General features: G+C 40.6%; 1 protein-coding gene across 2 annotated transcripts in view; it reads left to right on the plus strand.

Moving 5' to 3' along the window:
* Positions 1–26,519, plus strand: part of ttc27 (tetratricopeptide repeat domain 27) — an 82,901-nt gene that overhangs the window by 41,372 nt on the left and 15,010 nt on the right. For both annotated transcript variants that reach the window (XM_041947582.1, XM_041947583.1), the window contains exons 10-15: positions 4,695–4,808; positions 9,551–9,646; positions 12,408–12,530; positions 24,576–24,803; positions 25,559–25,657; positions 26,116–26,168. In XM_041947582.1, the coding sequence (XP_041803516.1) occupies positions 4,695–4,808; positions 9,551–9,646; positions 12,408–12,530; positions 24,576–24,803; positions 25,559–25,657; positions 26,116–26,168 (713 nt within the window). The remainder of the gene's footprint in view (positions 1–4,694; positions 4,809–9,550; positions 9,647–12,407; positions 12,531–24,575; positions 24,804–25,558; positions 25,658–26,115; positions 26,169–26,519) is intronic.

Genomic DNA, 26,519 nt, shown 5'->3' on the forward strand with positions numbered 1-26,519 from the left:
CCAGCTCCATCTTCTTTGCTGTTGTTTGTTGGGGCAGCAGCATCAGAGCCAGTGACACCAACAGACTTGATAAGATCATCAAGAAGGCTGGCTCTGTACTCGGACTCAGACTTGAGTCTTTTGAGACTGTGGTGGAGAGGAGGACGCTGAATAAACTGCTATCCATCATGGACAATGATCAGCACCCTCTCCATCACACAGTGGACAGACAGCGGAGCACCTTCTCCCACAGGCTGCTACAGCTCCGCTGTCGAAGGGACAGATACAGGAAATCTTTCCTGCCACATGCCATTGCACTGTACAATAACAGCTGAAAATAATAATAATAATACAATACTTCTTACCACTACTGGTTGCTTTTGATATTTTATTATTATGTATATAATTTTTTACTGCTTGCTATTTCGATATTTTATTATTATGTATATAATTTTTTACTGCTTGCTATTTCGATATTTTATTATTATGTATATAATTTTTTACTGCTTGCTATTTCGATATTTTTATTATATATAGTTTGTTCTTACAGTCACGGTACACTTAATTTTCACTCCCATTTGCATTTGATATTCCTTTTGTGCAATACTTTTTACTACAGTTTACTGTTTGGCTATTTTATTATTTTGTTATGTATATAATGTTTTTACTGCTCGCTATTTTTATATTTTTATTATGTATAGTTTGTTCTTTATAGTCTTATTTTCAGTTATTTCACTGTGTGTAATGCTGCTGCTGCACTGCAATTTCCCAGCTTGGGATAAATAAAGTCTATCTATCTATCCATCTATCCATCTATCCATCCATCCATCCATCCATCCATCCATCCATCCATCCATCCATCCATCCATCCATCCATCCATCCATCCATCCATCCTACCTACCTACCTACTCTGAATTACTTTGACAGTAGCCTTTCACAATGCGGGATCATGAGGGATGATGTGTTTGTAAGTGTGCATGAGCACACAGATGAATGATCACATTTGGATGTAAAGACTGGTCAACATAAAAACAGATGGCAATAAAACTTTAGTTATATCTGTAAATTTAATACACCCAGTGTTACTCTTTATACAAAATTGTAATTGGCATTAGATTTTGTAATGTGTGTAACTTTGTAGTAAAAATAGTACATGAAAGAGTACACGTTGCAGTGCAGCTCACCTCCGAACATCTGTTGCATATTGGAGAAAAAAAAAAACCTTATTCTAATTTCTGTGTCCTGGATTCTGGTCTGCAAGTCCAGCATACTTGTCTAATCATCCATATTTAAGCTTATGGTGCAATCTAAATGAAAAAAAAAATCTTGTAAGCAGTTTGACATGCAATGTTTGACCTGTTTTGTGGTCATTACTTTCTCAAAAGTTGGATTGCGGTTATCATCCATCCATCCATCCATTCAGCTCTGAGCTTAGTTTGAACCATGAGCTGGAAGCATATGTTGTATTGTCACAGCATCTAATGGGAAAGCTGCAGGCAGCTGCTGGCTCTGTGAGCAGGCATCTTCCCAGCCTACATGTAGATCCAGGAATCTGCAGGCTGGTTAGATGGTTGTCACATGTCTGGTTGTCTTCATCGATCTGCACTTCTGTTGCCCTCCTGGAGGACCACCTGGAGGTATTGCTGATGTGTCAGTTATTACCCAAGTTTCCTTTGAAGGCTTTTCACTCACATACAGCAGAAGCACATAGACATGGAATAGCAATGGTTAGCGCAAACAAATTCAGGCACCATGATAGAGAGAAGTTGCACACTTTTAACCACTGGAGTGCTTTAAAAGTGAAACATCTGTACGGAAATTGTTGAGTTTCATTGACGGTAGCTTAAGATAAGACAATCCTTTATTAATCACTGGGGAAATTTGCAGTGTTACAGCAGCAAAGGGAATGGTGTAATAATAAGAGTCAGTTAACAAAAAAAGCTAAAAATAAATGGGTTAACAATATAACAAGTAAAACGGGCAGGGATTGAATCTACATTATTGCACATAAGAAATATTTATATTGCCGAGTTTTGGGATACACTAATGTTGCACAAGTGAATTTGTAATTTGGGGTGTGTGTGGTCTACTGGAAGCAGTGTTGATTGTAAAATCTGACAGTACCCATTTTTATGTGTATTTTGAAGTATAGCATGCAAACCCAGGTACTAAGGCACTAAGGGTGTGTCCTCAAGCCCCCCCAAAAAAGGTTAATGGAAATGGCAAAATGTTTTTACACTCACTTGAGGTGTTTTTTGCCTTTTTCAAAAAAGAGTTAATGTGCTTCACGGGAGATGTAAACACCTTTTCCAAATAAGTTCTGTTGTAGCAGACATTTAACTCAATGACTGATCCGTTATTTCTGCTCCAAGAGAAGCAAAAGAAAAGAAGAGAAAAAAATCCTGAATGCCTCTCTCCATTTTTCTTGTAGATGGCCAAAGTGACTGGTTTTGTTGTTTCTTCTTCTTTGGTGGCTGTTTGTTGGCAGTGAGAAAACAACTGGATTTGTTTCTGGTTCACAACCTCTACTTTTTCTACTTTGTATTACAGCCCTTCATAATGCAGCCTATACCGTCATCTTCTGATGAAACTAGATTTTCCATTGCCTAGTTTATTCTCTCCAAACCAGTTGATGTAAAACACACACCGAATTCTTTTCTTTTTTCTTTTTGTGGCATTTCAAATGCTTCAAATCCGCTTGACAAGCCTATAAGCACAGCATCACCACTTGGTAATGTTCACCAGTGAGGCCTTGTGAAAGCTGCTTGTTGGGCATCCAAACTCCTCAGAAGAGTGTCAACTTAATCCGAGTGCATTTGTCCTTGCAGCTCATCCAGTTTACCATTTTTCAAGCTGTAATGACTCTTGAGAATGGCCTTACTTCATCATGCAAGCATGAGCCACAAACTGAACAGACACACTGGCTTGCCTTTTACTTCAACAAAAAGAAATAATCGTTTGTCCGTTTCTATTGGAAAGCACAACACTCGGCATCTGCTTCCATTTTGTTGACAGGTGCCGCGTATCAACCGCTCTTTGCGAGCTGCGTTCAGGGACCGCTTGGGAGAAAACATTTTAACAACATTTTATGTTGTGTATTTTCTTTATCGCAGAAAACAAGTAATTGCTGTGAATTGCCTCACAGGCCGGATCAAATGGTCTTGCAGACTGTATAGAGGCCAGAGGCTGGAGGTTCCCCACCCCTGCTGCAGACTCTTCATCTTGTTAATTGTCAGTGACTGCATGAAACGGCAATGTGGACACTATTTTGCTTCAGAAAGTGACATTTGTGACAGCAGAAATCAATGAAAAAAACGGAACTTGTGACATTTCACAGCTCATGTAGACACATAATAGACAGAATATCTTCTGAATGCATTTGAAGCTGATTATTATTTTGAGATTTCAACACTACATACCGAATATGTCATTATGCATTGTACTGAATTTAACATAGCTGATGGTTAGTGCTACTAAGTGATGGCATTATTTCCATTTTCCAATGCTCACTGTCAAATACAACAGAAAAAATCCTAATAATAATAATAATAATAATGATGATGATAATAATAATAATAATAAGTGAATTTCATCCCAGGTTACTATCAAACCACAATCAAAAACCTCCCTCACTTCTCTCATTGATTTTGAGAAGCGCTTATTGCTTGTTTGTTAACAGTTGCATGAAAAATGCTTAATACGCCTTATGATTTGATTTTAATTGTTCAGTGATTGATATTGCTGCAGGAATAATGGCATAATTAGAACAATTTACTGTTGCACTAATGACTCCGGCAAGACTTGCTAAGCATCCACAAACAACATTAGTGTTTGTTCATCTCACCTAAAACCATTTATTACTTTCATTGCACATTTCCATCATCATCAATATACTATAGGTACATTGTTGTATAACTTGTTCTAATAAAGTAGAGCCGAAACCTGAGTTCAGATAAAAAATGGTGTCATCTTCCACCTGCCAGTATATCTGCTGGATATCTCCATCCCCTGTTCCCTTTAATCAGCTCATCTAAACCTGTTCCACTAAGCTGTCCCAGGTGTGACACAGCAGATTATCACCACAGCACACAGATAAAGACTTTCAGCCTGTAATAGGTTTTTGTTCTCACTGAAGACTGCTCACTACAGAGTACAACAGACATCTGGGCAGCTAAATGTGGGGAAGGGCAATAAAAGGGGAGTTAGGTCTTGTTTATTGTCATTGTACTCCACCAGGAGTTTTTCCGTTTTTTGTTATTTTGAAAATGTAGAAGATGGAAATAAACAGTAATCTTGCATAACAAATTAAAGAAATGTGTCTCTGACTTTGTGCTGTTTGGAAATCGGGTCATATGTTTCTCACTTAGCCATTCATGGTAACAGAAATTTTGACCAAAGCTACCCAAAGTTTTGCATGCCACTGTAGGTTCAGGTAAGTCTAGCCCTCCCACCTTTTTACCCAGCCTTTATTGGGAACTCACCGTTATTTGTTTGTGCTGGCTATTTGAGACTCTGTTATTATAGCTTTTATTTGAGGATTTATGATGTAATCATAATTACATGCTGCAGAATTACATCTTATGTAACCAGAAGAGATCATTGCTAATTTGTGACAGGACAGATTTGACCGTACTCTGACATCATATAAACAAACCAGCCATATAATATTATCGATATTATTTTCTTACTCTTTGTCTCTCCTGTGTTTCTGCAGTGTATTCTGTCTCAGCCTAAATTCTGGGGTGTAGAAGTCACCGCACTTTTGCTCAGGACCAAACTGGAAAGAGGGAGCTCCCGATGTGTTGAGAGAGCCATGATGCAAACCCAGGTAAGGAGATATGTGGTTGGATCTGTATTCATTGAGTCCACGCCTCACTAATATTCACAACATACCTTCCTATTTAGAAATTAAAGTGCTTTCTTTCTTTAATAGACACCTGTGCCAGAGAGATTTGGGCAGCTATACACAAATCAGTGAAAACATAAGAGAGACTTTTAGTTATTTGTTGCACCAATTTCATGATTGTTTTTCCTGAACAGTGAATGCAGAAATGACAGGCCAAGGCAATTGGCTGAAAGTGGTCTGTATCTGATTGGAGTATCTGTCACTGTTTCTTTTTGTTTTAATAATTTTTTGCTATGGTGTCACTACAGTGGAGGGAGAGATGAGAGAGGGGTGTGACATACAACAAAGGCCTGCTATGTTTATATGATGTGGGTCGTAACCAACAGGCGCCTGCGTACAACTTTTTATATGAGTTCTATTAGCTCGATGCTTTAAGTCCAGTTGTCTTTTAGCCCAACATCACTGTATGGTGCCAGTATTGTAGCTATATTGCTCGCCAATGTGCATGTGGAGAGTTGTGAACTTAGATGCTGCTAAGTTGTACCTGCACACTATGGTTTTCCCACACCTGACATGTCGTATTAACACTTGGTCCTATTGTTAAGCCCATGCACAGTTTTTAAAAAAGAACACTCCAAATATTGGACAGAAGGCCTACAAGGTATCATAACGTATGTAATTACGAAGTACAAGTTATTGACCTTTGACAGTTTTGTAGATCTGACAAACTCCTGCTTAATGTACCGAGTTACCCACAATTTTGCGCCTCCTAAGGAATTCCTCCTGAGTGTGTGTCACTATGCTCAGAAAACAGCAGGCAAAAAACAGCATCTACCTGTATTACAGCACAGGTCCACTGAATTTGGCGAGTCAGCTTTCTCCTTTGCTGCAGACATTTGAAAACTTCCAGTTTTAAATCACGATTAAAATCATGGCTAAAAGAAAACCAATCATGTGACCATTGAACACGAAGTACTTTTTTGCATGATGTAATGTTTCAAATGGAAAGTGCTTTTAGTTTTGCATGATGCAATGTTTATTCTTTGTACATCTGTTCAAATCATAATATTTAAGGCTGTAAATCTTTTGTGGATTTTGCCTGCCCAAGGAGCACTGAGGAAATTCAGCTATCTAGCAAACTTGGGACAGTCGATGACTGTCTGTTGCCACTGTTACACTGGGCATTAACATGTTTTTTGCTTTAACATATCATTATTAGGGAAATGTAGTGGCTATAGTATAATTGCCATTGATATAGAACTGCCCAAAGATCAAGACTTGGCTCAGTCACAACGAGGTACATTAAGATGGCTATGGGGTTTATATGTAAAAATGGTAAGTTACATAGAAATGTAACTATAATCACATTTTTTAACATTAACATATTTTGACATCTTTAATTCATAAAAAAGATTGTACATTGTGCTTTTTACATGTGCAGCGTGTATTTAGCCTAAATTAAAACATTTTGTTTAACAGGGTCAGGGTTAGGGAGAGAAGCAGAAATAACAATATAGATTATTGTTATTAATAATTTTGATGTGGGCTCATATTTGGGAACACCTCAATTAACGGTCTAAAGCTGGTGGTGTAATACTAATATATAGTTAATAAAGTGAAAAGAAACTGGTGGTGCACGTATACTTCTAAAACGGTGGTCTAGAACTGCAGGAGCTGTCTGGATCTGCAGGCCGAGCCCGTTCTGATTAGGCACATTTTGAGAGGCCACTGCACGAATGTTTCTAAAGAACTGTAACAAGCACTTTGATTCATCATGAAGGTAGTTAGCAGCCTCAGAAAAACATACAGCTGACAACACAACATCAGTTAGCTACATTACCCATTAGCAGCCATGTTCTTTTCATTCTCAGCTAATTGCTGTATGCTAGTTGCACTTGGTGTTTCAGTCTGCTCAGTGAAACATAAACCTAAGTTACGTGTTTACTGAAACACCTGATATTTTACTGAGACAAAGCAAAGCAACACCAGCATTACATTAGGTTGTTTGGAAAAGTTTAATTGTAGCTTTATGTTAAAGAGGTAATCGAGCGTCCCTTGTAGACTTGAACGGATGAACCTTGAGTCCATGTGGAAAACACTGGAAGACAGACAGGTCTCGACACACACCTGCAGATCTCAGGCACAGCAGGATTGTCCATCAATCTATCTATACCATTATCCATCTAATCACTCAGTGTCATGTTCTTTTATCACATTGGATTAACACACATTTCTTGCTTTTATTCCTAATGCAAGCAGTTCCAATCAATCAGAGAATCAATGTTTGTCACTGCAAGCTTCAGCCGTATTCATGGTGCACGTGTTAGATGTAAATTGCATTGCATGAATAATTTTATCTTCACGTGTGGATATTTGTGAGTCAATTAATAATTTTAAAAGAGTTGCAGAGCTCATCTCGGCTCACAGTGCCAGAGAGTTATTGGGTAACCTTGTTCTCGCTCTGAAAACAACCCTGAGCACAAACAAAACCGTTAATCCACTCCAGCTCCAAGTGCTATTTTGGATGTTGATCAATAACATCCTTGAAAGACAGACACAAACAGACGGCATTATAGGATTATGAAAAGGCTGGTGAAGACACTTTAAGACTCAAACCCCTGGCTGGAAGATGACATGCTGAAGGGGATGGATAAGATGTGGATTGTTTTTCTTTTTTTACCCAAACATTTGAGGCTGGAGACTCCACTGGCTTATTGAATAAATAAAACTCACACCACCCTTCTTTCATCCAGAAAATATGTCTGAAAAGAGTATGTTACTCAAGTTGAAATTTGTTGAGTAAATCGTAAGATTTCAGTTTTTGGTTAGCACTGGAGTTGATGGGGCTGTTGGTCGGCCCTCCAGCCACTTTGAGGCTCACAGTGCCAAATGTGTAAGTCTGTTTGATGCCATTGTTACAGTTAAGTAAAGGATTACGAGCAACACTCTTCATCGTCAGGATCAGGGGCACAAAAAACTGTGTTCATGACGTTTACCCATTATTGTGTATTGTAAAAAAAAAAAGGTTTGCCAAAATCACTCAGAAAAGACATTCCTTCCACCATTCAATCCCAGATCAATCCTCCTGTTTTCATGGATTTTATAAAAAAAGAATAAGTATAAGAGGAAGCCCGACCAATAACAACTAGTAAACTCCTCTGCATCGCACATCGGGCACACGAAGTAAATATGAAACTTTAATTTCTGACTTTCTGTTTTGTGCTTAAGGCAACTGTCTCACTTGTCTCACATTAACATTTGTCACCTGTCCCCCCTAAGGACAAAAAGTCAGTATTCCACTGAGAAAAAAACTAACAGCATGTCACAAAACAAAACATGCAGGCGCATGGGTGCCCCAGTAGCTCACCTGGTAGAGTGCCTATCATGGATTAAGTCTGAGTGGTTACCACAGCATCCTCTTTGGATTCCAGCTTGGGACATTTCGTCTTGTCATCCCCTCTCTCTCCCCTTCCCTTCCCATCTTTTCCAGCTGTCTCTATGTAGAATGAAGCACAAATGGCAAAAAAAAAAAAAAAAATGAAAAGATTAATTGTTTAATCCATTTAGTTTTTGGATTGTCTTTGATAGTTAGGAGACAGTCCAGCTTTTGCTGGACCACAATGCAGCGTCATCCAGCAAGACAGTGCATTGGCCAATCAAATGCAAGAAGCATACACATGAACACTGTGCTTCTACTGTTAACCTCATCATCACAGCAAAATATCAAATATTATTGACTTTCCAGTGTTGTAAAATCAGTGTTTTCTCGCCTGAAAGCCTCCAAATTCATGAATCTGTTGCTCAAACAGGATTTACTGGGTCTTATTTTATTGTCTCACCAGTACCTGAAGTTACAGTGGACTGTCTAATGCAGGGCCCTTTTTGGTCCAAGCGCCCCCTTAGGCTTCAGAATTAGACCTGACATTCCCAGCTGGACTGAATATAGTGCAGATTTGCTGAGTTTGAAACATTTATTCCCAGTCCTGATCTCTTTGTCAGTCTCCACGGTTTATAAATGAGATGATTTACCTTTTATATGAAGCCAGTTCAGACTGGATGGCTGAACTGGTGTGACATGTGTACTATGGGTTAGACTTTGATTCTTTTAATGATTGCAACACACATGGAAGATAAAAAATGGTGTATATTTCTTTACTCGTCACACTCAGAGTGTATGCTACACAGCCCTCCCTGACTGTGGCAGTCACTATGTGACAAAGCCAGTTTTTCTGAAGAGTGAAAGGAGCCCCAGAGGAAACATTTTGTGCTGTGGTGTCAGGAAGGTCTAGTTTTTTGAAATAAACATCTGTTTCTTCCTCCTGTCATTTCTTTCTTTGAAAGAATTTCTATCAATGCTATAGAAGGATTCAATAACAGCTGGGGATAATTTAACGAGGCAGCCTCCCTGGAGAGTTGTGTTCACTCTCCTTGTCTGTCTGTGAATGTTCCCTGTCATTGGCCATTTAGTACCTAATGAGTCTCGTGTCCATCCTGTAACCCCGTCACTACTCAGAGGCTGATCACAGCATACAGTGCAGCAGACATTAGCAGTGCCAGTCGATAGAGGAATTATATCGGTTGTAATTGCATCTCAGTCGATAGAGTAAATCTGCTGCTGACCAGAGTCACAGAATGGTGAATTACTGGATTTTTCTGCAGCACATTGTTCATGTTGTGGACTGCTGACCAGCTGCAAAATCTCACCCCCTGTTTTCCTTTTCTAGGCGATCGTAGACCACTTTGAAGATAAGAACTGTCCTGCCGCGGAGCGCCTCAAAGTCTTCTACTGCAGCAATGCCCCGCCCAGATGGGCTGTCCAGGTAGCAAGCACTTTCAGAATTTGACATTCAGAATTTGAATTTGAAGTCATCAGATGTAGTGGAACGATATTTTAAGAGGGGATGCAGGTCATGCATCATATTTACACACCATATACCACTATTTCCACTGTGTCAGGTGTCAACAACACAATATGACCGATGAACTTAATTGAACTGAACCTTGAGGTTGCACTCCAATGCTAAACTGCTCAATTACACTAGACACTAAGTCTATAGCCGTGCTAACAGCTCTGTGAATCTTTACTTTGAGTGGTGCTTTAAGCTAAATGCTAATATCAGCATGCTAGCATGCTTGTCACAGCTGAAGATGATCAGTTTGAAAAGCTGTAGAGCAGATTGTATAACTTGTATTGCAATCTGTCAACACAGTAATGAAGACTAACCATGAAACAGAAAAGGATTACTAGCACTGGTATGCATGTGTGATAAAAATCAGAAATGCGTAACTGCCACTTGTTTCAAAACATGCCTTTGTGACCAGGCAGCAACTGATTTGGGTTTGGGTTATAGAATGGACAGTGCTGTGAATGGGATCACTTAGGGTGGGCACAGTAAATAGTTTGCACTGTGAAGCTGTAACAATCCAGCAGATGGCGCTACAGTAACAGTTAGGGAGACCAGTCGCCATAAAACACAGATATTCAACAGAAGGAGAAGGAATCTATCGTTGGTCATCTGTACGAATTTCTCGTCTACACACGTTTCTTGATAACACCTTTGACCCAATGAAGCAAGCTACTGAGAGAGATTCCCAAAAAATAACTGACATTATAAGCGCCTACTCTGGTGTTCTGCCACCGACAAAGAAACGTCAAACCAAACTCAAATAGAGGAAAACACATCCGGCTCCATGTGTAGTGTGGCTGGAAGCTAGCATTGAGTTCACCAAAATGTGGTGCAAGATGTTGTTTGCCTTGTTCTAGCCAACAAAACACAGGTGTCTTATGCAGGCTCAAAGAATTTAAATTATCCATCATTTGAAAATTGCGAAAAAGATTAAGAGGCTTGCAAGTGTGGCACAAGATAGGCGAAACAAAACTAAAACAAAAACTACGAAGTTGAAGTCGGGTCATGGACAGCCGGAACAGGGCATCGATCCATCCTTGAGCTTGAACTGTTACCAGCTGGCCCTCATTAAGAAAGCATTGCTAATTTAATCTTACACACAGGTTGCCATCAAAATAAACTTTGTCTGTTTGGCTGCTCTGTTCTCTGAGGCCTGGGGCAGATGGAGCGATTTGTGCTGGTCTGTGCAGCCAATAACAGAGCAGTTCCCAGGCTTAGCCTTATCTTTGTACTGGCCCTTGTTGAGCAAGCAGTATGAGGTGAAATGGTTAGCATACACATATTAGAGTGTTCCACTTGTTGTGGGGATGTTTCCATCAAAAATATATTAATGTTAATCCACGTTAATCCAATGGGTCTTTACTTTAGACCACATATGTCAAAGTCAAGGCCCGCGGGCCGGATGCGGCCCGCAAATGATTTAAATGCGGCCCCCCGCATGATATTTGATTAGTATTAGAACCCGCTGGTGTTTTGCACGCACCATTACTACATTCCCCACAATGCAACGGTAGCCCGCGAACTCTCTGCAGCGCGGCAAACATTCATTATTCACCAGCAGCCAGAACAGATGTTAACTTTCAGTTACCCACTCCCCAAAAAGGAAAGTATTGTTTTGTCTGTGTCCTATAGATTTTTGTATTTTAATTTATTTTCTTTATTTAGATTTATTTTTCAGTTGAACTCAACTTGCCTGTTGAAAATGTTTGCCCTTAATTACTGACAGAGCCATAAGAAAATATTGCTTTATTCATTTAATGCACAGGACTTTTTTTCTTTGAAGGAAGTTTGTTTTTGTCTGCGTGCCTGTTGAAAAATGTTTGCACTTGAAATTACTGACAGAGCCATAAAGGAATATTGGATTGTTCATTTAATCATTAATAATAATAATAATAATAATAATAATAATAATAATAATAATAATATACATTGTGTTAGATCTTAGTTTAATAGGCTATGTGCAATCATTAAAATATGTTTTAATAAACATTGAACCAGTCCGGCCCTCGGCTTGTAGCAAATCTGTTTCTTTGGCCCTCTGTGTATTTTAACTTTGACATCCCTGCTTTAGACGATTCTCAGCCATTCGTTTATCGTTCATTTCACAGTGATATAAAGATCATACAGTACTTTGGTAATTATCACAATGAAAGTCCTTGTCATTATTCTTAGACACAAAAAAATGAGTGATATGGTTCCAGGGTCAGCAAGAATGGTTGGCCTTGTTGGTCCACGGCTTTGGTCCAGTCTTGAATTGTCTCAACAAATATTGAATGGATTGCCATGAAATTTAATATAGATGCTCACGGTCAAGAGGAATCTTGCAAATGTTGCCGTTCCCCTTCTTCTAGCGTCACCAGCAGGTTGACATTTGTGCGAAATGCCTCAACAACTATGGAATAAAAATAAAGAAAAGAAATTTGTTTTCCTCAGGATGAATTGTAATAAACTTGGTGCTCCCCTGACTTTTCTGTAACACCATCCTCAGGTCAAATTTTTCATTTCCAATTTCAAACATAAGCATTATCATGCGATAAACTAAGATGGTGAACATGGTAAAAATAATACTTTTTAATTGTCATGTTTTTGCTGTGAGCATGTCAGCATGCTGACAACGCTGCAAAGCTGCTGGCATGTTGGTATTCCCTTAGTCTTGTTGTTTACTCCTCTACAGAAACAGCTGGCCAGCCTGCTCACAGACCTCGGCTGCACCAGTTCAGCGCTGCTCATTTGTGAAAAGCTGGAGCTCTGGGAGGATGCAGTTATCTGCTATGAAAGGCTTGGCCAACACGGCAAGGTATGCAAACAACCACACGCACACACAAAGTCAAACCACCACAGCAGGCGGTGCTACATGTACCTTTACCAACTTAGCCTCAAACACTCCTCGTCTGTCGGTAGATTAACTTAATTAGTGTTTTAATATCTTCAAATTTCAAACATTCTAGTTTTTTTCCACCTATGTTTCTTGTGGTTTAACCCTTACTCAACATCTGCTTTACTAAACACGCTTAGACTTTGGTTATTCTGTTGGTCTTTTTTTTTTTTTTTTTGTATGTTAGGATACACTGATGCACTCAAAGTGGTGAATGTGCATAATAATTTTCGCCATGCAGTTGTACTTCAGTGAATATACAAGTAAAATACCGTAACATATCGATGCAAGCATGTCCTTCCGGGAGGTCCCTGAATGCAACATGCATGTAGCGTCTACATGTCATTGATGCCATGCATCATGGCAACTGCCAAGAAAAGTAGATGTTGAACTTTCCAAGAGTTTGGATGCCCAACAAGCAGGGTTCGCAAGACCACACTCTGACAGAGACAGTGTTACGCAGGCAAGTGAAGCTGAAACCTCATTCAGAAGGAGAATTTATGAAGGAGAGCATGGTGCTGCTGTGGGTCTGCTGGAACCAGATAAAGTAAAACTGTTCCAGAGTGTTTGTTTGTGGTTTGGCCTTCATAGTGGACATAAACAAGTACCTCTCAGAGCTGTTACACACACACACACACACACACACACTTTATTTTGGAAGAATTTTGGTTAGAGGAGAGTAACAGTGTACCAAAAATCTAAGAACCATGTTGATTGGCCTCACATAACCACAGTAATGTCAAAAACATTGATTGAAAAAAAATTATTGGATTTTCACTCCTGTAATATTTCTTTCTCTTCCATTTGTTTGGTGGATGATCAGGCTCTCTGTTTTGGAATGACAGTTTGCATAATACTTTGGGTGTAAACAGGGAGTATAGTGTTGCAGTGGATCCAGTGAGTTAGCCTGAGAGCTTGAGCTCTGTTTTTTAGCCTATATTTGTTTTTTTCCATAAATTCGAAACTGATGGTTGAAGATAATTATGTTCTCTGGAAGTGCAAGCCACTGAATCTAAAAATATGTGTACTCTCTTCAGATTTGAATGAGTTATGCCTCAGAAGCAGGAAGTTTTCAATGCAACACAAACTGCGAGAGTCGAACACTAAGAATTTTAAAGTACCTTAATATTCTCCATGAATTGTGTTTCATTGCCTCTGCTGCAGATTTCACCAAATGTCAAAAAGATATTTTCTGTTTTTGTTGTGTGTGTTCAGAAATGTTGCAGGAAACCTGGATTTAATCTGTGTCATATACTGTAAGTGATGGGTGGCTAAAGTTGCTGTCACCCCTACAATTATTGAGTCCAGGTGTTTCAGCCACACCCAGAATCACCTTTCATCTGATGCATCACTCATGACAGAGTTTAAAATTGCCTCTGGAAGCTACATCAGCACACAAACTGTGCGCCAGGAGCTTAGTGAAATGGGTTTCCATGGCTGAGCAACTGCATGCAAGTATCACATCACCATGTGCAATGGCAAGCGTTGGCAAGAGTTGTGTGAAGCATGCTGCAACTGGATTCTGGAACAATTGAAACATGTTCATTGGAGTGATGTATGGTGGTGGTGGTTGACGAATCAGGGTTTGGCAGATGAGAACGCTACCTACTGGAAAGCATAGTATCTAATGTAAAAGTTTGGTGGAGGAGGGATAATGGTCTGGGCCTCTTTTTCAGGGTTTGGGCAAGGCCCCTTAGTTCCAGTGAAGAGTATTCTTAATGCTACAGGATATGAAGACATTCTCGCCAATTGGGTGCTTCCAACATTGTGGCAACAGTTTGGGGAAGGCCCTTTGCGGCTGAATTCAGATTCCCACAGCTGTGCTCCAAAATCTCCGACTCTTTTACTGTGAAGCCACACTGTGATATGCAGAGTGTGGCTTGGCATTGTCTCGCTGGAATAAGCAGGACGTCTCTGAATAAGATGTTGTCTGGATGGCGGCATTTGTTGCTCCAAAACCTGTACCTTTCAACCTCAATGATGCCCTCTCAGATGTGCGAGCTAACCATGCCATGGACACTAACACACCCCCATACCATCACAGATGCTGGATTTTTGGAGCATTCCACAGTTTTTCCAGTCTTTTGTTTCTGTCCCAACTTTTTTGACACACGTTGCTGGCATCAAGCTCTGACAATGGCAAATAAGGTCAAACATGCTGCAACATCCCAAACAATGTGCTGCAGCCTAGACATGATCCGAAACTAATAAAGGTTCACCATTTTCTTTTTGTTTTACACAGCGTCCCAACTTTTTTTTAGAATCAAGGTTTTAGAATGATTTCCAAAAAGCACAAGGTGAGATGGTTGGGTGTGCACTGACTTTTAGAGATATATTGTAGGAATGTTTGGAAAAAAAAAAACATTCATGCATTTTGCGGTGCTTGCATTTCTGCACAAAGGGCTGTTTACTCTTTGAGTGCTGTGGAGCATGATGGAAAATGAATTTGGTCAGCGGCCCCAAAAAACAAAAACAGCACAATCACAGAAACAGTAAAAAAAAATGGCACAGGTGTTCAGGAGTCTTATGTACCCCTCCCAAATGTCTATCCCATCAATGGCCTCCCACCCCCCAACCTAATGTGCACACAGAAAACAAAATGTCTGTGTCAGACACCCACCCCCCCCACCACCACCACCACACACACACACACATACACATACAGAAGATAAAGCATCAATGCAAAAACATAAAATATGCACAAATTAAATACTACAATGCAGCATATTAGACCATAATAAGCAACGTCAGATCACGCATTGCACTTCTAGTGCTGGAGATGCTTGCAATTGTTGAGGATGCAGTGAATCTTATTTAAATTATGCACTCTAGCCACTTTTTAGGTGCACTGGCACAGCTGTGAATGCAAATATTTAATCAGCCAATCATGTGGCAGAAACTCACTGTAAAGACAGGCAGACATGATCAAGAGTTTAAGTTCAAACTAAACAATCAGAGTGTAGGCTAAGGTTTTTTTCAGTCAAGTTTGCTTCTCAAATCAGATCTTTGAGACAGATTGTCCGCACTGTTTTTAGCAAGTGATCAAATCGGATTTGTGTGTCCAGACCTGACAACCTGTCTGCGTGGGTTACTGCGGTAACAGCAGAAGCGCCAGTATCTGCGAACACTAGCGACACAGCTTTGCAACACAGAAGCATGAGGCAGATTCATCGTCTCGCCCTGCAAAAAAATGACATTGTCAAATTGTGGTGCAGAAGACTGTTGTTCTCTTTCTCTTTCTGCACTTCCATCACTCTGGATTTGATGTTGTGAGTGATGCAAAACTTTGAAATCTGATTTTAATGGCAGACTGAGATGCATCTGTAGAAATTCAATTGAAACCGCATTCGAAGCCACCTCCAAATGTGGCTTGGAACGATTTGCAAAAATCACATTTCATGTGTTCTTTTGCCATCCAGACTTTATAAAATCAATCTGGGTACAATTTGGATATGCCAACAAACTTTGGGCTGGCAGTCTGAGCAAGGCCTAAGTGACTTTGACTGTGGAATGATTGTTGCTGCCAGATGGGTGGTTTGAGTATCTTGCTGTAAACTGCTGATCTCCTTTAATTTTTAAGCACAACAATTTCTGGAGTTAATAGAGAGTTTTGCAAAAAACAAGATGCCCAACAGCAGTTCTGTGATTGAAAACTCCTTTTTAGTAACAGAGGTCAGGAGAGAAATGCCAGACGGGATTAAAGCTGACAGGAAGGCAATGGTAACTTGTATAATGACACCTTAAAACAGTGGTATGCAAAACAGCATCCTTCATCATTTGGTGGTGGATTATGCCATGCATTATCATGAGGACTATTGTGAGTCCTTTCACTTTTATGGCTGAAAGCCATAAAAGTTAACCTTCATTTTAACTCAGAAATACATTGAGGTAGAGACCTCATTTGCAATATCAATGATTCAGTACACAGATGAGGAGTTAAATCAATTGGAAGAAGAAAGACGATGGAGGCAGAAAGGCAGCAGGACATTCCTGAGAGACAACGTACATCAGGAGGCCAGCAGTGTTTCTGCAATCCACAACCCACTGAGATTGAAAACTTTCTGCAGAGACTGGGGACACGTTGATGCCAGACTTGGAAAATCTACACGTGACCGTGAATTAGAGTGATCCCTGACATGTAACAGTACTGACTTTACAGATACAGAAGTGATTCAGACAGGAATACAGTAGAGGGGGGGGGGGGGGGGGGGGGGGGGGGGAGTTATGGCACGGAATAAAGGCCAGGAAAGTGTTTTTGCAGAATGTTATGATGTGACTGAGAAACTGACCTTTGACCTTTTGGATATAAAATGTCATCACTTCATCATTTTATCTGATGAGACTATGCTATGATTATCGTATGATTAGCATATTATTAAACCTGCCAGATGTAATGAAATTCCTCCAGGCATTCCTGAGAGATGGGACTCACGAGAATGGGACAGAGATGAGGTCACAGTGACCTTTGATGACCAAAATCTAATATGTTCATCCTTGAGTCCAAGCGAACATGTGTGCCACATTTAGATATATGCCCTCAGGGTGCTCTTGGGATATTGCGCTGACGAGAATAGGATGGATGTGAGGTCAAAGTGACCTTGACCTTTGACGTCTTACATCCGATTAGTTCATCATTGAGTCCAAGTTAGCACAAGTTTGAAGAAATTTCCCCTGGAAGTACTTACAATCCTGCACCAGCTAAAAGACCTGAGATCGACTTTCAAATTCACACACTGTCACCTGAAACAACGCAGACGGAAGAGTGAATGGGCCACCCTGAGGGACAGCTGTTCCCAGGCCTCCATTGATAACATACACATATGTCTGCACAATGGCTCACAGACCTTCTCATTAGTTGATGCCTGCTCTACCTCCTGAAGCACAGCTGCCCCCATAAAAACACTCCATACCACAACAAAACCACAATAATAGACTCAGATGGTCGTTAATGGACACATCAGAAATACTGAAATAACAATAGCCATGATTAATGGACCTAATGACAACAATCCACAGTATTTTCACAGATGAACATTTTTTCTGTAGTAATGGGACAATAAGACAATCCTTATTTGAAAACTTGGTAATTCTTAGTTCTCTCCGAACCCATTACACAAAGTATACTCCTGCCACACCCTCTCACAAACTTACTTACATATTTACCTCTTCTTAGCAATTCTGTTATATCTCAAATGGATAACTCAGAAATTCAACCAATAATCATCTCAGACCACGCCCCGGTCAACTTACACCTTGTACACAAAACTGCCCCAACCCCCTCAGGTGACAGTTCAGCATTTAACGTCTGGCAGACAAAGATTTCAGCAATCTCCTCTCCACAGAGTGGACATCCATTGTTGAACTGAGCCACTCCCAGGAGGTCTTACCATCACGACTCTGGGTTACAGCAACAAAATTCCTGAAGGGACAAATCATTTCACACTCTACACATAAACAACAAGATCAAGAACTGGAAGATACACTGAATCTACACTCCCCACATTTCCACACCCCCAGTGAGCAAACGTGAAATAAAATTAAGAATCAGAGAGGCTAATCTTGAAAATATCGTACATCAATGCACCCAATTTGACCTTGGCCTTGTTGACTTTGTTGACCTTGTTTCTCAGTTTGCAGTAAAGGATTCTGAAAGACCCTGATTTCAGTCTTGGCATTGTCCCTTCAAAGTGTCAAGGACGTCAACCCAGCCAACCGTGGTGCACTACGACTGCTGCCCTTTAGTTTTTTTTTTTTAAAGCAGAGCATGCGTGTCCACCAACTTCAAGATAGTGAAACATGAACACATGATATTTTTTGGCATACGTCAGACCACTGTGAATCTTTAGCATCATTCAAAAATGAGTCTGCATTAAATCTGGCCTGTGCTAAACAGTGCTAGCTCTAGATTTTATTTTAGTCCAATTGGTTAAACTATACAGTATTTAAGTGACGAACAAGGAGGTTGTCCTTACTTTCATCTGTCACTGTATCTAGAGTTTCACTCTAGATATTCATATTCACATTTTATCCAAACTGTATAAACCCTGAACTGGAAAGACAGAAATAACCTTTTGACATCCCAGTGGCACCTTCTGCTGTCTGAGTACATTCAGTACATATGGACAGTTTTCAGACCCCTTCAAGTTTTCCATGTTTTGTTGTGTTACGCCCGGCCTAGGGGAGCACAGACGGAACAGGAAACAGGAGCCCCCATCTTCCCCAAGTCCCAAGTAGCCACAGAGCCAGAGAGAAAGTTTTACAATCGATCACTATATTTATTTACAAAAAGGAAATTAATGAACAGAAAGTTCAAGATAATGAGGGCTTCAGGGTGGACCAAGGCCAAAACAACAAACAAAACTATTCTAACTGGGGAGGACATAACTGACCTAATAAAAACAAAGAAACCAAGAGACAAAAGTCTTACCTCCCTAAATAAGCAAAACAGGAGAGAACGAATGGTTAAACAAAAACTGGCAGTCCAGGAGTAAACATGTAAAAAAGATATTTGCAATAGCCGAACAAAGTGTGGCTGATTGGAAGAAGAGGGGGGAACGCCTGCTGTTGCCTGCCCAGCGCCAGCTGCCATCTTGGATCTTTTTATACTAGGTAACCTCCGGAGACAGCCAATCCACTGGCCAGGACCGAAACAAATCCCCCAATCAGCTCTCCGCAGTGCCACACACTAATCTGCATAGCCAGGACAGCAGAAACACATAGGCGACACAGAACACACTTAAAACTAACACAACAGGACTACAGTCTTAACAGTTGTTTATTGTCAGGCTCATCTTTAAGTGGATTCAGTTAATCTTTATCACTCTACAAACAGTTCTCCACAATGACAAAAGAAAAGGTTTTTGGACAGTTAATTTCTTAAAAAAAGAAGGCTGAAATATCCCATTTACTCCAGAGCGTTTGTGCCTGTCCTTTCATCCTTGCACTGACTGCCTTTAAGGTGATTTTAAAATTTCAACGGAACGGTCTGTCCCCAAGGTATATTCCTTTCCTTTTAACACCATGGGCCCTGCTCTCCTGCTGGTCCCTAAACCCAGACTAAAAGCAACGATGACAGAGCGTCATCATCAGAGCCCCCAGACTCTGGAGCGACCATCCAGAGGAGGTTAGGATGGCTAAATCAATCTCTTCGTTTAAGTCTCTTTTTCAGAGTCTAGCCTTCCTTTGATCCTCTGTCTTACCCTCCCACACCATTTGTTTTTATTGTTTTATTTTTTATGTTTTATCATTGTGTTTTATGTTTTGATGCTTATTCGTTGCATGGGGTATTGTTATTGTTTTTATCGTGGACGCCTTCCTGATTCCTGTTTGTTTTTATCCTGTAAACCTGTTGTGGGAAGGTGCTGTATAAATAAAGTTTTATTATGTAATCTTAACAGAAATACAACTAGCATTAAAAACATAATCAAATAGATTCATTTCATATATACTTGATCCCATTTATCAACAGCATTACCCATGTAAAACAAATAAATATACATTAATACACACAGGGCCACATCCTCACCCACATAACCTCCCCCAAATGCTTCAGCTGTGGAATAGACAGCCCTAAAGCCCTGCTGGGATTATTATTATTATTAGTTTTTTTCTCTTCTCACATAAGCATACATATTATAACACCAAACTAAATTGCAGTAACTGCATGATGCCTCTATCATTATTCTAACCATTATGACTGTCTCATCTTTGCTTTTATAAAATATATATATGTTTACTGTCTAGTTCTGTGCATCCCCCTTTTTTCTTTTTGTACCCTCTATGAATTTGGCTTTGATCAACACAGTCATCCTGGAGACTGTGTTTCAGTTCCATAATTAGCCTTGTGCAAAAAATGTCCAGACATAGAAAGAATGTGAGGTCTCGGAGTGTTTTGGTCAATTTGCAGAGCAGTTACCCACAAGTGGAGGCTCTCCTTATCGTCCCGTGGTTGGCAGTTCTTGCAGTTTGGAAACTTGCAGGCACCCTGCATTTTATCTTGTTTGCTACTTCTTCTCTAGCACAAACAAACACTAAATGGACGGTAATCCACAGCCTCTCACATGTAAACAAACCACTGTGCAGTTTGACCTAGATGTAGATCTCTAAACAGTTTGCCATAATTGCTGTTCCAGGTGGCTACTTTATGTGTTTACTTTGGGTCAGACTCAGAGACAAACTTTCCCCACGTCTCATGATGGAGGTGGAGAGTGCAAATTTAGCATGACCCATAGAGCCACAATGACCACATTTAGAGGGAATATCCTATGCTGAAATATACCTGAACTTTCCTTTTGATGATGTGTACCTGAATGGACATGGTCTACCTCAGCAACATGCTGCCACACCATGTCACATACAGGTAAAATTGTGATTGCACTAATCTTGCTCCTTGGATTTAAAAAGGCAAAAATGCAAATCAAGCAGAAAGATAACACTCTTTGTTTATGTGATGTATATAAACCTGTCACATGACCATCCCACAGAGTACTTTATCTTTGGCATATCCACCTCATGGCTGTTACAAACCATCGTTTGTGTTTTGGCAGTGGTGAGATAACATGAAACTGTAATCCATGAAACTGAATACAGTGCCCTACAGCTAACACTTTATTACCCACACCCCCGTTGTGTAGGCTGAAACTGTAGAAGTGGAAAATTGATTCTATTTTTATTAACATTCATATTCACAGTATGCTTACATTGAGCATAAAATACTGGCATTATGGCCATTAAAAAACCCCACACACAAGGTGAAGGAATAAAGTATTCATAAGCTTGAATATAGGCCATTAAACCTGTGGCTCACCAGCTACCTGTGTCTGCATACAAACACACTCAAGTGCAGACAAGCAGACATGACACACACACTGGTGGCTGATCACTGACTGAACCCTCAGTGGGACTCCTACAGGCTGCCAGGCCTCTGCTATTCAACTACAGCCTGCTTTGACAAACAAGTTCTGATCCAATTTGATTAGCAACGTGCTTTTGGCTAATAACAAAAGTCTCCTGCTCCCCTCTTGTCCTAAATCATGTGCTGTGGTTGTCCCAGCCAATAGTCCATGTTATGTAGTCACCAGGATCCAAAATAACAAGGCAATCCATTTGTCTGGAATGGTTTGGTCTCCGTCCAATGCTGCTTCTCTTTTCTTGACTAGACTACTGCTTCCCTCCTTCACAGTGACATTGTATTGTGTTGTATTATTGCGAGGCAAGGCACCACGTAAATGATGTAAGAGATAATGTAAAAAGTTGACTATTGCAACTATAATTACCTTTCTGACATCCAAACAAAATCCAGACAAAATCCAAAAAAGAAAAATATTCTTCCACATGATTACATTACTTAAGGTTTATGTTTGCTAGTGTAATAACAAAACACAATATAAACTACTAAAATCAAGTCTAACTTTTTTTTTTTTTGGCTTTGATTATTTTGGTTCATTCTCTTGCTTTTTTGTGCATTTTTTGTATGATTGTGCAGAGCTAGAGAATAGTAATAATAATACTGGTAATACAAATACTCCTAATAACAAACTTTATTTATGAAGCACCATTCATGCATAAAATGCAACACAGAGTGCTTAACATAAAATCAAATATTAACACCTGCAATGAAATAATCTAAAAACAGAAGGCAAACTATCAACAGAAACATAAAAGCAGCCCCAGTGTCCACAGTCCTTGAAATCTGGCACTTAATAAGAGATAATAATAGGAGATACACATTTTAATTTTTTTTTTATCTGCTTTAATTTGCACTCAGTGATATACAATCATGTTAGTCATGTGCCTGCTTCTTATTTAACGTAAGAGTACAGTGCACAGTGGCTCACTACAAAATGCCAAAAACTTTCAAAAAATGCTTCATGCACTATAAACTACCGTAATTTCCGGACTATAGAGCGCACCTGATTATAAGCCTCACCCAGTACATTTTTCAAGGAAAAACCATTTTGTACATACATAAGCCGCACCTGTCTATAAGCCGCACCTGTCTATAAGCCGCATGTGCCCAGTGTGTTTTCACCCAGTCTTCAAGAATATTTTCCAGTTCGGGCCACCTGCTTTTATTACCTCTGAAAGTTTTTTTCGCCTTTTTACATTGCTCCAGTTCTTCCCGCTGCCGTTTCCAGTGTCTCACCATCGATTAATTTATGCCAAGTTTACATGCAGCAGCTCTGTTTCCTTCTTTATCGGCCAGCTCGATTGCTTTTAACTTGAAAGCTGCGTCATATGCATTTCTTCTTGCATTTTCCATGATGAGGGTCTGTTCATGCTAATTTTATTCATGCACAAAGCCCGAAGTTACATTAAACTTGCGTCTTCCTCGACACATATATTCCACCCATCTCACTCTTACCTTTACTGCTCGGGCGCCCCTGGCGGCCGTTAGAAAAAATGCATAAATTAGCCGCATCAATGCATAAGCGGCTTATAGTCCGGAAATTACGGTAATCACTTGCTTCTTGACACATCATCTTATTTTCTACTAAATGTAAGTGGTATCCAAACGTTCTCAGGCAGGGATTTGTGGGGCCCCCCCTTCTGCACCACCGGGCTGGCCTCATTCAAATGAAAGAGAGGGCTCACGTCAGTCTGAACATGGCCTAAGAAGCACTTTCGAGGCATAGTCTTCTTGGCAGCAGTAATAATTACACAAAAAAGAGAATGTAAGCTGATCCAAAAAACCTTCAGATAGATCAGTTTCAAAGACGAGCATTAAAATTCCACAAACAGAAAATACAAGTAAAAGGTTTCGACAAATATTTCTTCCAACTTTCCAGGGTCTGTGAATCCAGCAATGTAACGACTTATATATCGGCGCTGCATAGCTAACATGCTGAATCTCTCAGTAATCCATTCTGCAAATAGAAGGAAGTGAACAAGCTTCCTTTTATTCATGATTTTTCCATCCATCAAAATGCTTCCTCTGATTACTTCTCAAATGGGATGGTGTTATCACTGTCGAGTCAGCGTGGCTCATCAGTTTTTCTCTGTGTCACGTTAATGTTTGTACTGCGATCATAGAAAGAGCAACAGGCTAACAGATGGGCAGAATGATACCCTGCTGATTGCACTTTGTCCTGATGTCCACTGGACGCTGCTGCGTCACGTTATGGCTCTGTTGTGCTTAAAATGCCCACAGGGAGCAGAAGACTAGTCTTTGTTGCTGTAATGTTTTTATCACAGCCATGCCTGCAAGAACGTGACAGTGAATGTGTAGTTATCAGTGTGCAGGGTGTAATAGAAACTATGTTTATTATCTTTAATTGCAGAATGCTGTGTCTGGTACAACCTGTGCAGAGTTGTTTAGTCCAGAAAAGAACAGCAGGGTGTCTTGTTTCCAGGCGGGGTAGACTCTTGGCTCAGCATCAGCCCTCTGACAGGAGGATTCAGAAAAAGAATCTAGTGGAACTAAGGCTGTGTCAGGCCTTGGAGGCCCTCAGCCTCTCAGTCGTTAGACTGCCGCACTTCACAATCAAAGTCAAGATACGGGGGTTTGGAAAGAGAGAAGTCTGGTTCATTATTCCAACCTCACAACAGTGCGAGCCTCACCTCGGTCCAAGAGCAATCCAAAGCATGTAGTGACATGGTGAGGTGCAACGAGTGCAAATGTCAACAGCTGATTTGACAGTCGCTTTACTGGGAACATAACCCCAACCTTAATTTCTCTGTGTTTATCTGTCAAGCTTTGTTCCCAGATCTGTTGTGTTTTTACACATCAGTGTCTTCCCATTACTCCGTCCTTGTTTTTCACATTCTCTCTGTACTTATTACTTGTTTTGCTTTTGTTATCCTGTTACCTCCCGTCATCCCAAACACTGCCCTACAAGTCTATCCCTTCATTCCTCATGTCTTTCCTTGCTGTTGTCTACTCTGGTCCATCTTACGATGACTGCCCCCTTTCTTCTCCACCTCCTTCTCCACCCCGACCTCCCTCTCCTTTCCCATCCATTCGCTCAGGCTGAAGAGATCGTTCGCAGGGAGTTGGAGAAGAAGGAGACGCCCAGTCTGTACTGCCTGCTGGGAGACATATTGAGGGACCATCAGTACTACGACCGGGCGTGGGAGCTGTCGGGTCAACGCAGTGCCAGAGCCATGCGCTCCAAAGCCCTGCTGCACCTCCACAAAAAGGAGTTCCAGCAGTGCACTGACTGCTTCGAGCAGTCGCTCAAAGTCAACACACTCCAGGTACAGTAAAGTCAGGGCGTTTCTGCATTTAAGTTTTATTCAGTGGGGTGAGTTCATACTTTATGGTACATGCACATTTTTCAGAAAGCCTATCAAACGGTATTAAAGCTTATATAAGGAGTGAGATGATCCTTGAGCCTACCATCTAGACTGCTTCAGGATGTTGAAGAAGAAGATAATCTGAATCTGTCTCTGGCTTTCTGAAACAGAGGAGTAACCTACACACACTTAATCTTTATTGTGATCCATCCCTAGAAACCATCCATCCTAGGTCGCTTCGTTATTAGGCCCGGCTAGAATTGGTACATAACCCCCCTTGCGTTTTCTGGGTCTGTCGAAGGGTGTCGTCCCAGATGGATGTGCCTGAAACGTCTCCACAGGGAGGCTTCCACCTCATCCCTGAAACACCTCAGCAGCTCTTTTCACTGTAATGAAGTGGGGGCTCCCATTCGAGCTTCACCCTCAGCCTGGATTAGAGCACCGTGTCTCTAAGAGCGAGCCCCCACACTCTGCAAAGGAATCAGATGCTTGTATTAGGCTTGTGTTATTGTGAACATGTGCTAAACAGATATAGAATGTCAACATTGTGTAGCAAGTCTGTTCTGTTTGTTTCGCTTACAAACATTTTTCAGGATCCTCTGGAATCTTCTTTAAGAAACATTTGTGCATAAATGTGATACTTGGATTCACTTTTATGTTTTTGTTTTGTGTGCGTGTGTGTGTGTGCCTGTGTGTGCACGCATGTGTTTGGGCAGCTCGGTGTGTGGTTTTCCCTCGGTTGTGCCTACTTTGCCCTGGAGGGCTATGAGGGAGCTGCCAAGGCTTTCCAGAGGTGTGTGATAATAGAGCCAGACGTAAGTACCTACACACACACACATGCAGAACAGTATTTCTTAAGCTACATGATAAGGTGGAAAAGTACAAGCAGTGCATGGAGAAAATAAGAAAATAACAATCCCATCAATCTTTCATTTGACACTTCTGTTCATTCACAGTCCTTGTCTACAACACACACACACACACACACACACACACACACACACACACACAGTATACACACTGATCTAAATGTCCTGACTTTAGAACACAGAACACACACACCATGCTGTTGAGGTCTTTAATGGTCACTCGTCACACCGCCCCTGACCCCTTTGATGCTTCCATAACTGTGTAGACATTTAAGAACTGCATATTTCCTGCTATTCTTCTATATGTTCTGTCATTATTGCTATTATTCTCGACAGCTCTTCCTTATAGTCTCCTCCCCTCTGGCTTTCTCTGTTTTTGCTCTTTTTTCCCCTCCGACCTTCAGAACGCAGAAGCGTGGAGCAACCTTTCTACAGCCTACATTCGCCTCCGAAAGAAGTGAGTATGTGCGTGGTGTTTGTTGGAAACGTCCACAGAGCAGCAGTGGTAGTGAGCGTGTGTCAGGTCATAGAATGGATGCAGTTTTGTTTAATAGGATTTTTGCATTGGATCAATATCCTCCAAGGATATAACTCCATTAGTGTTATCATTGTGTTGGGGGCTGATGGCAGTGGTGAAGCAAAAAAGGCCAAAAAGGCCCCATCATTGTTAGGATTTATCCTCTGTAGACTGTGAATGTCTAAAGCAGACTTAAAGGCAATTCCAGCAGTTGTTGAAGTTACTGACATGTACTGTAGCTCTACAAAAATGTTGTCATTTACTACTCTCGTGTGGCTCTACGCTCAGTGG

Source organism: Chelmon rostratus, chromosome 11, assembly GCF_017976325.1.
Source record: "Chelmon rostratus isolate fCheRos1 chromosome 11, fCheRos1.pri, whole genome shotgun sequence".
NCBI classification, from domain to species: domain Eukaryota; kingdom Metazoa; phylum Chordata; class Actinopteri; order Chaetodontiformes; family Chaetodontidae; genus Chelmon; species Chelmon rostratus.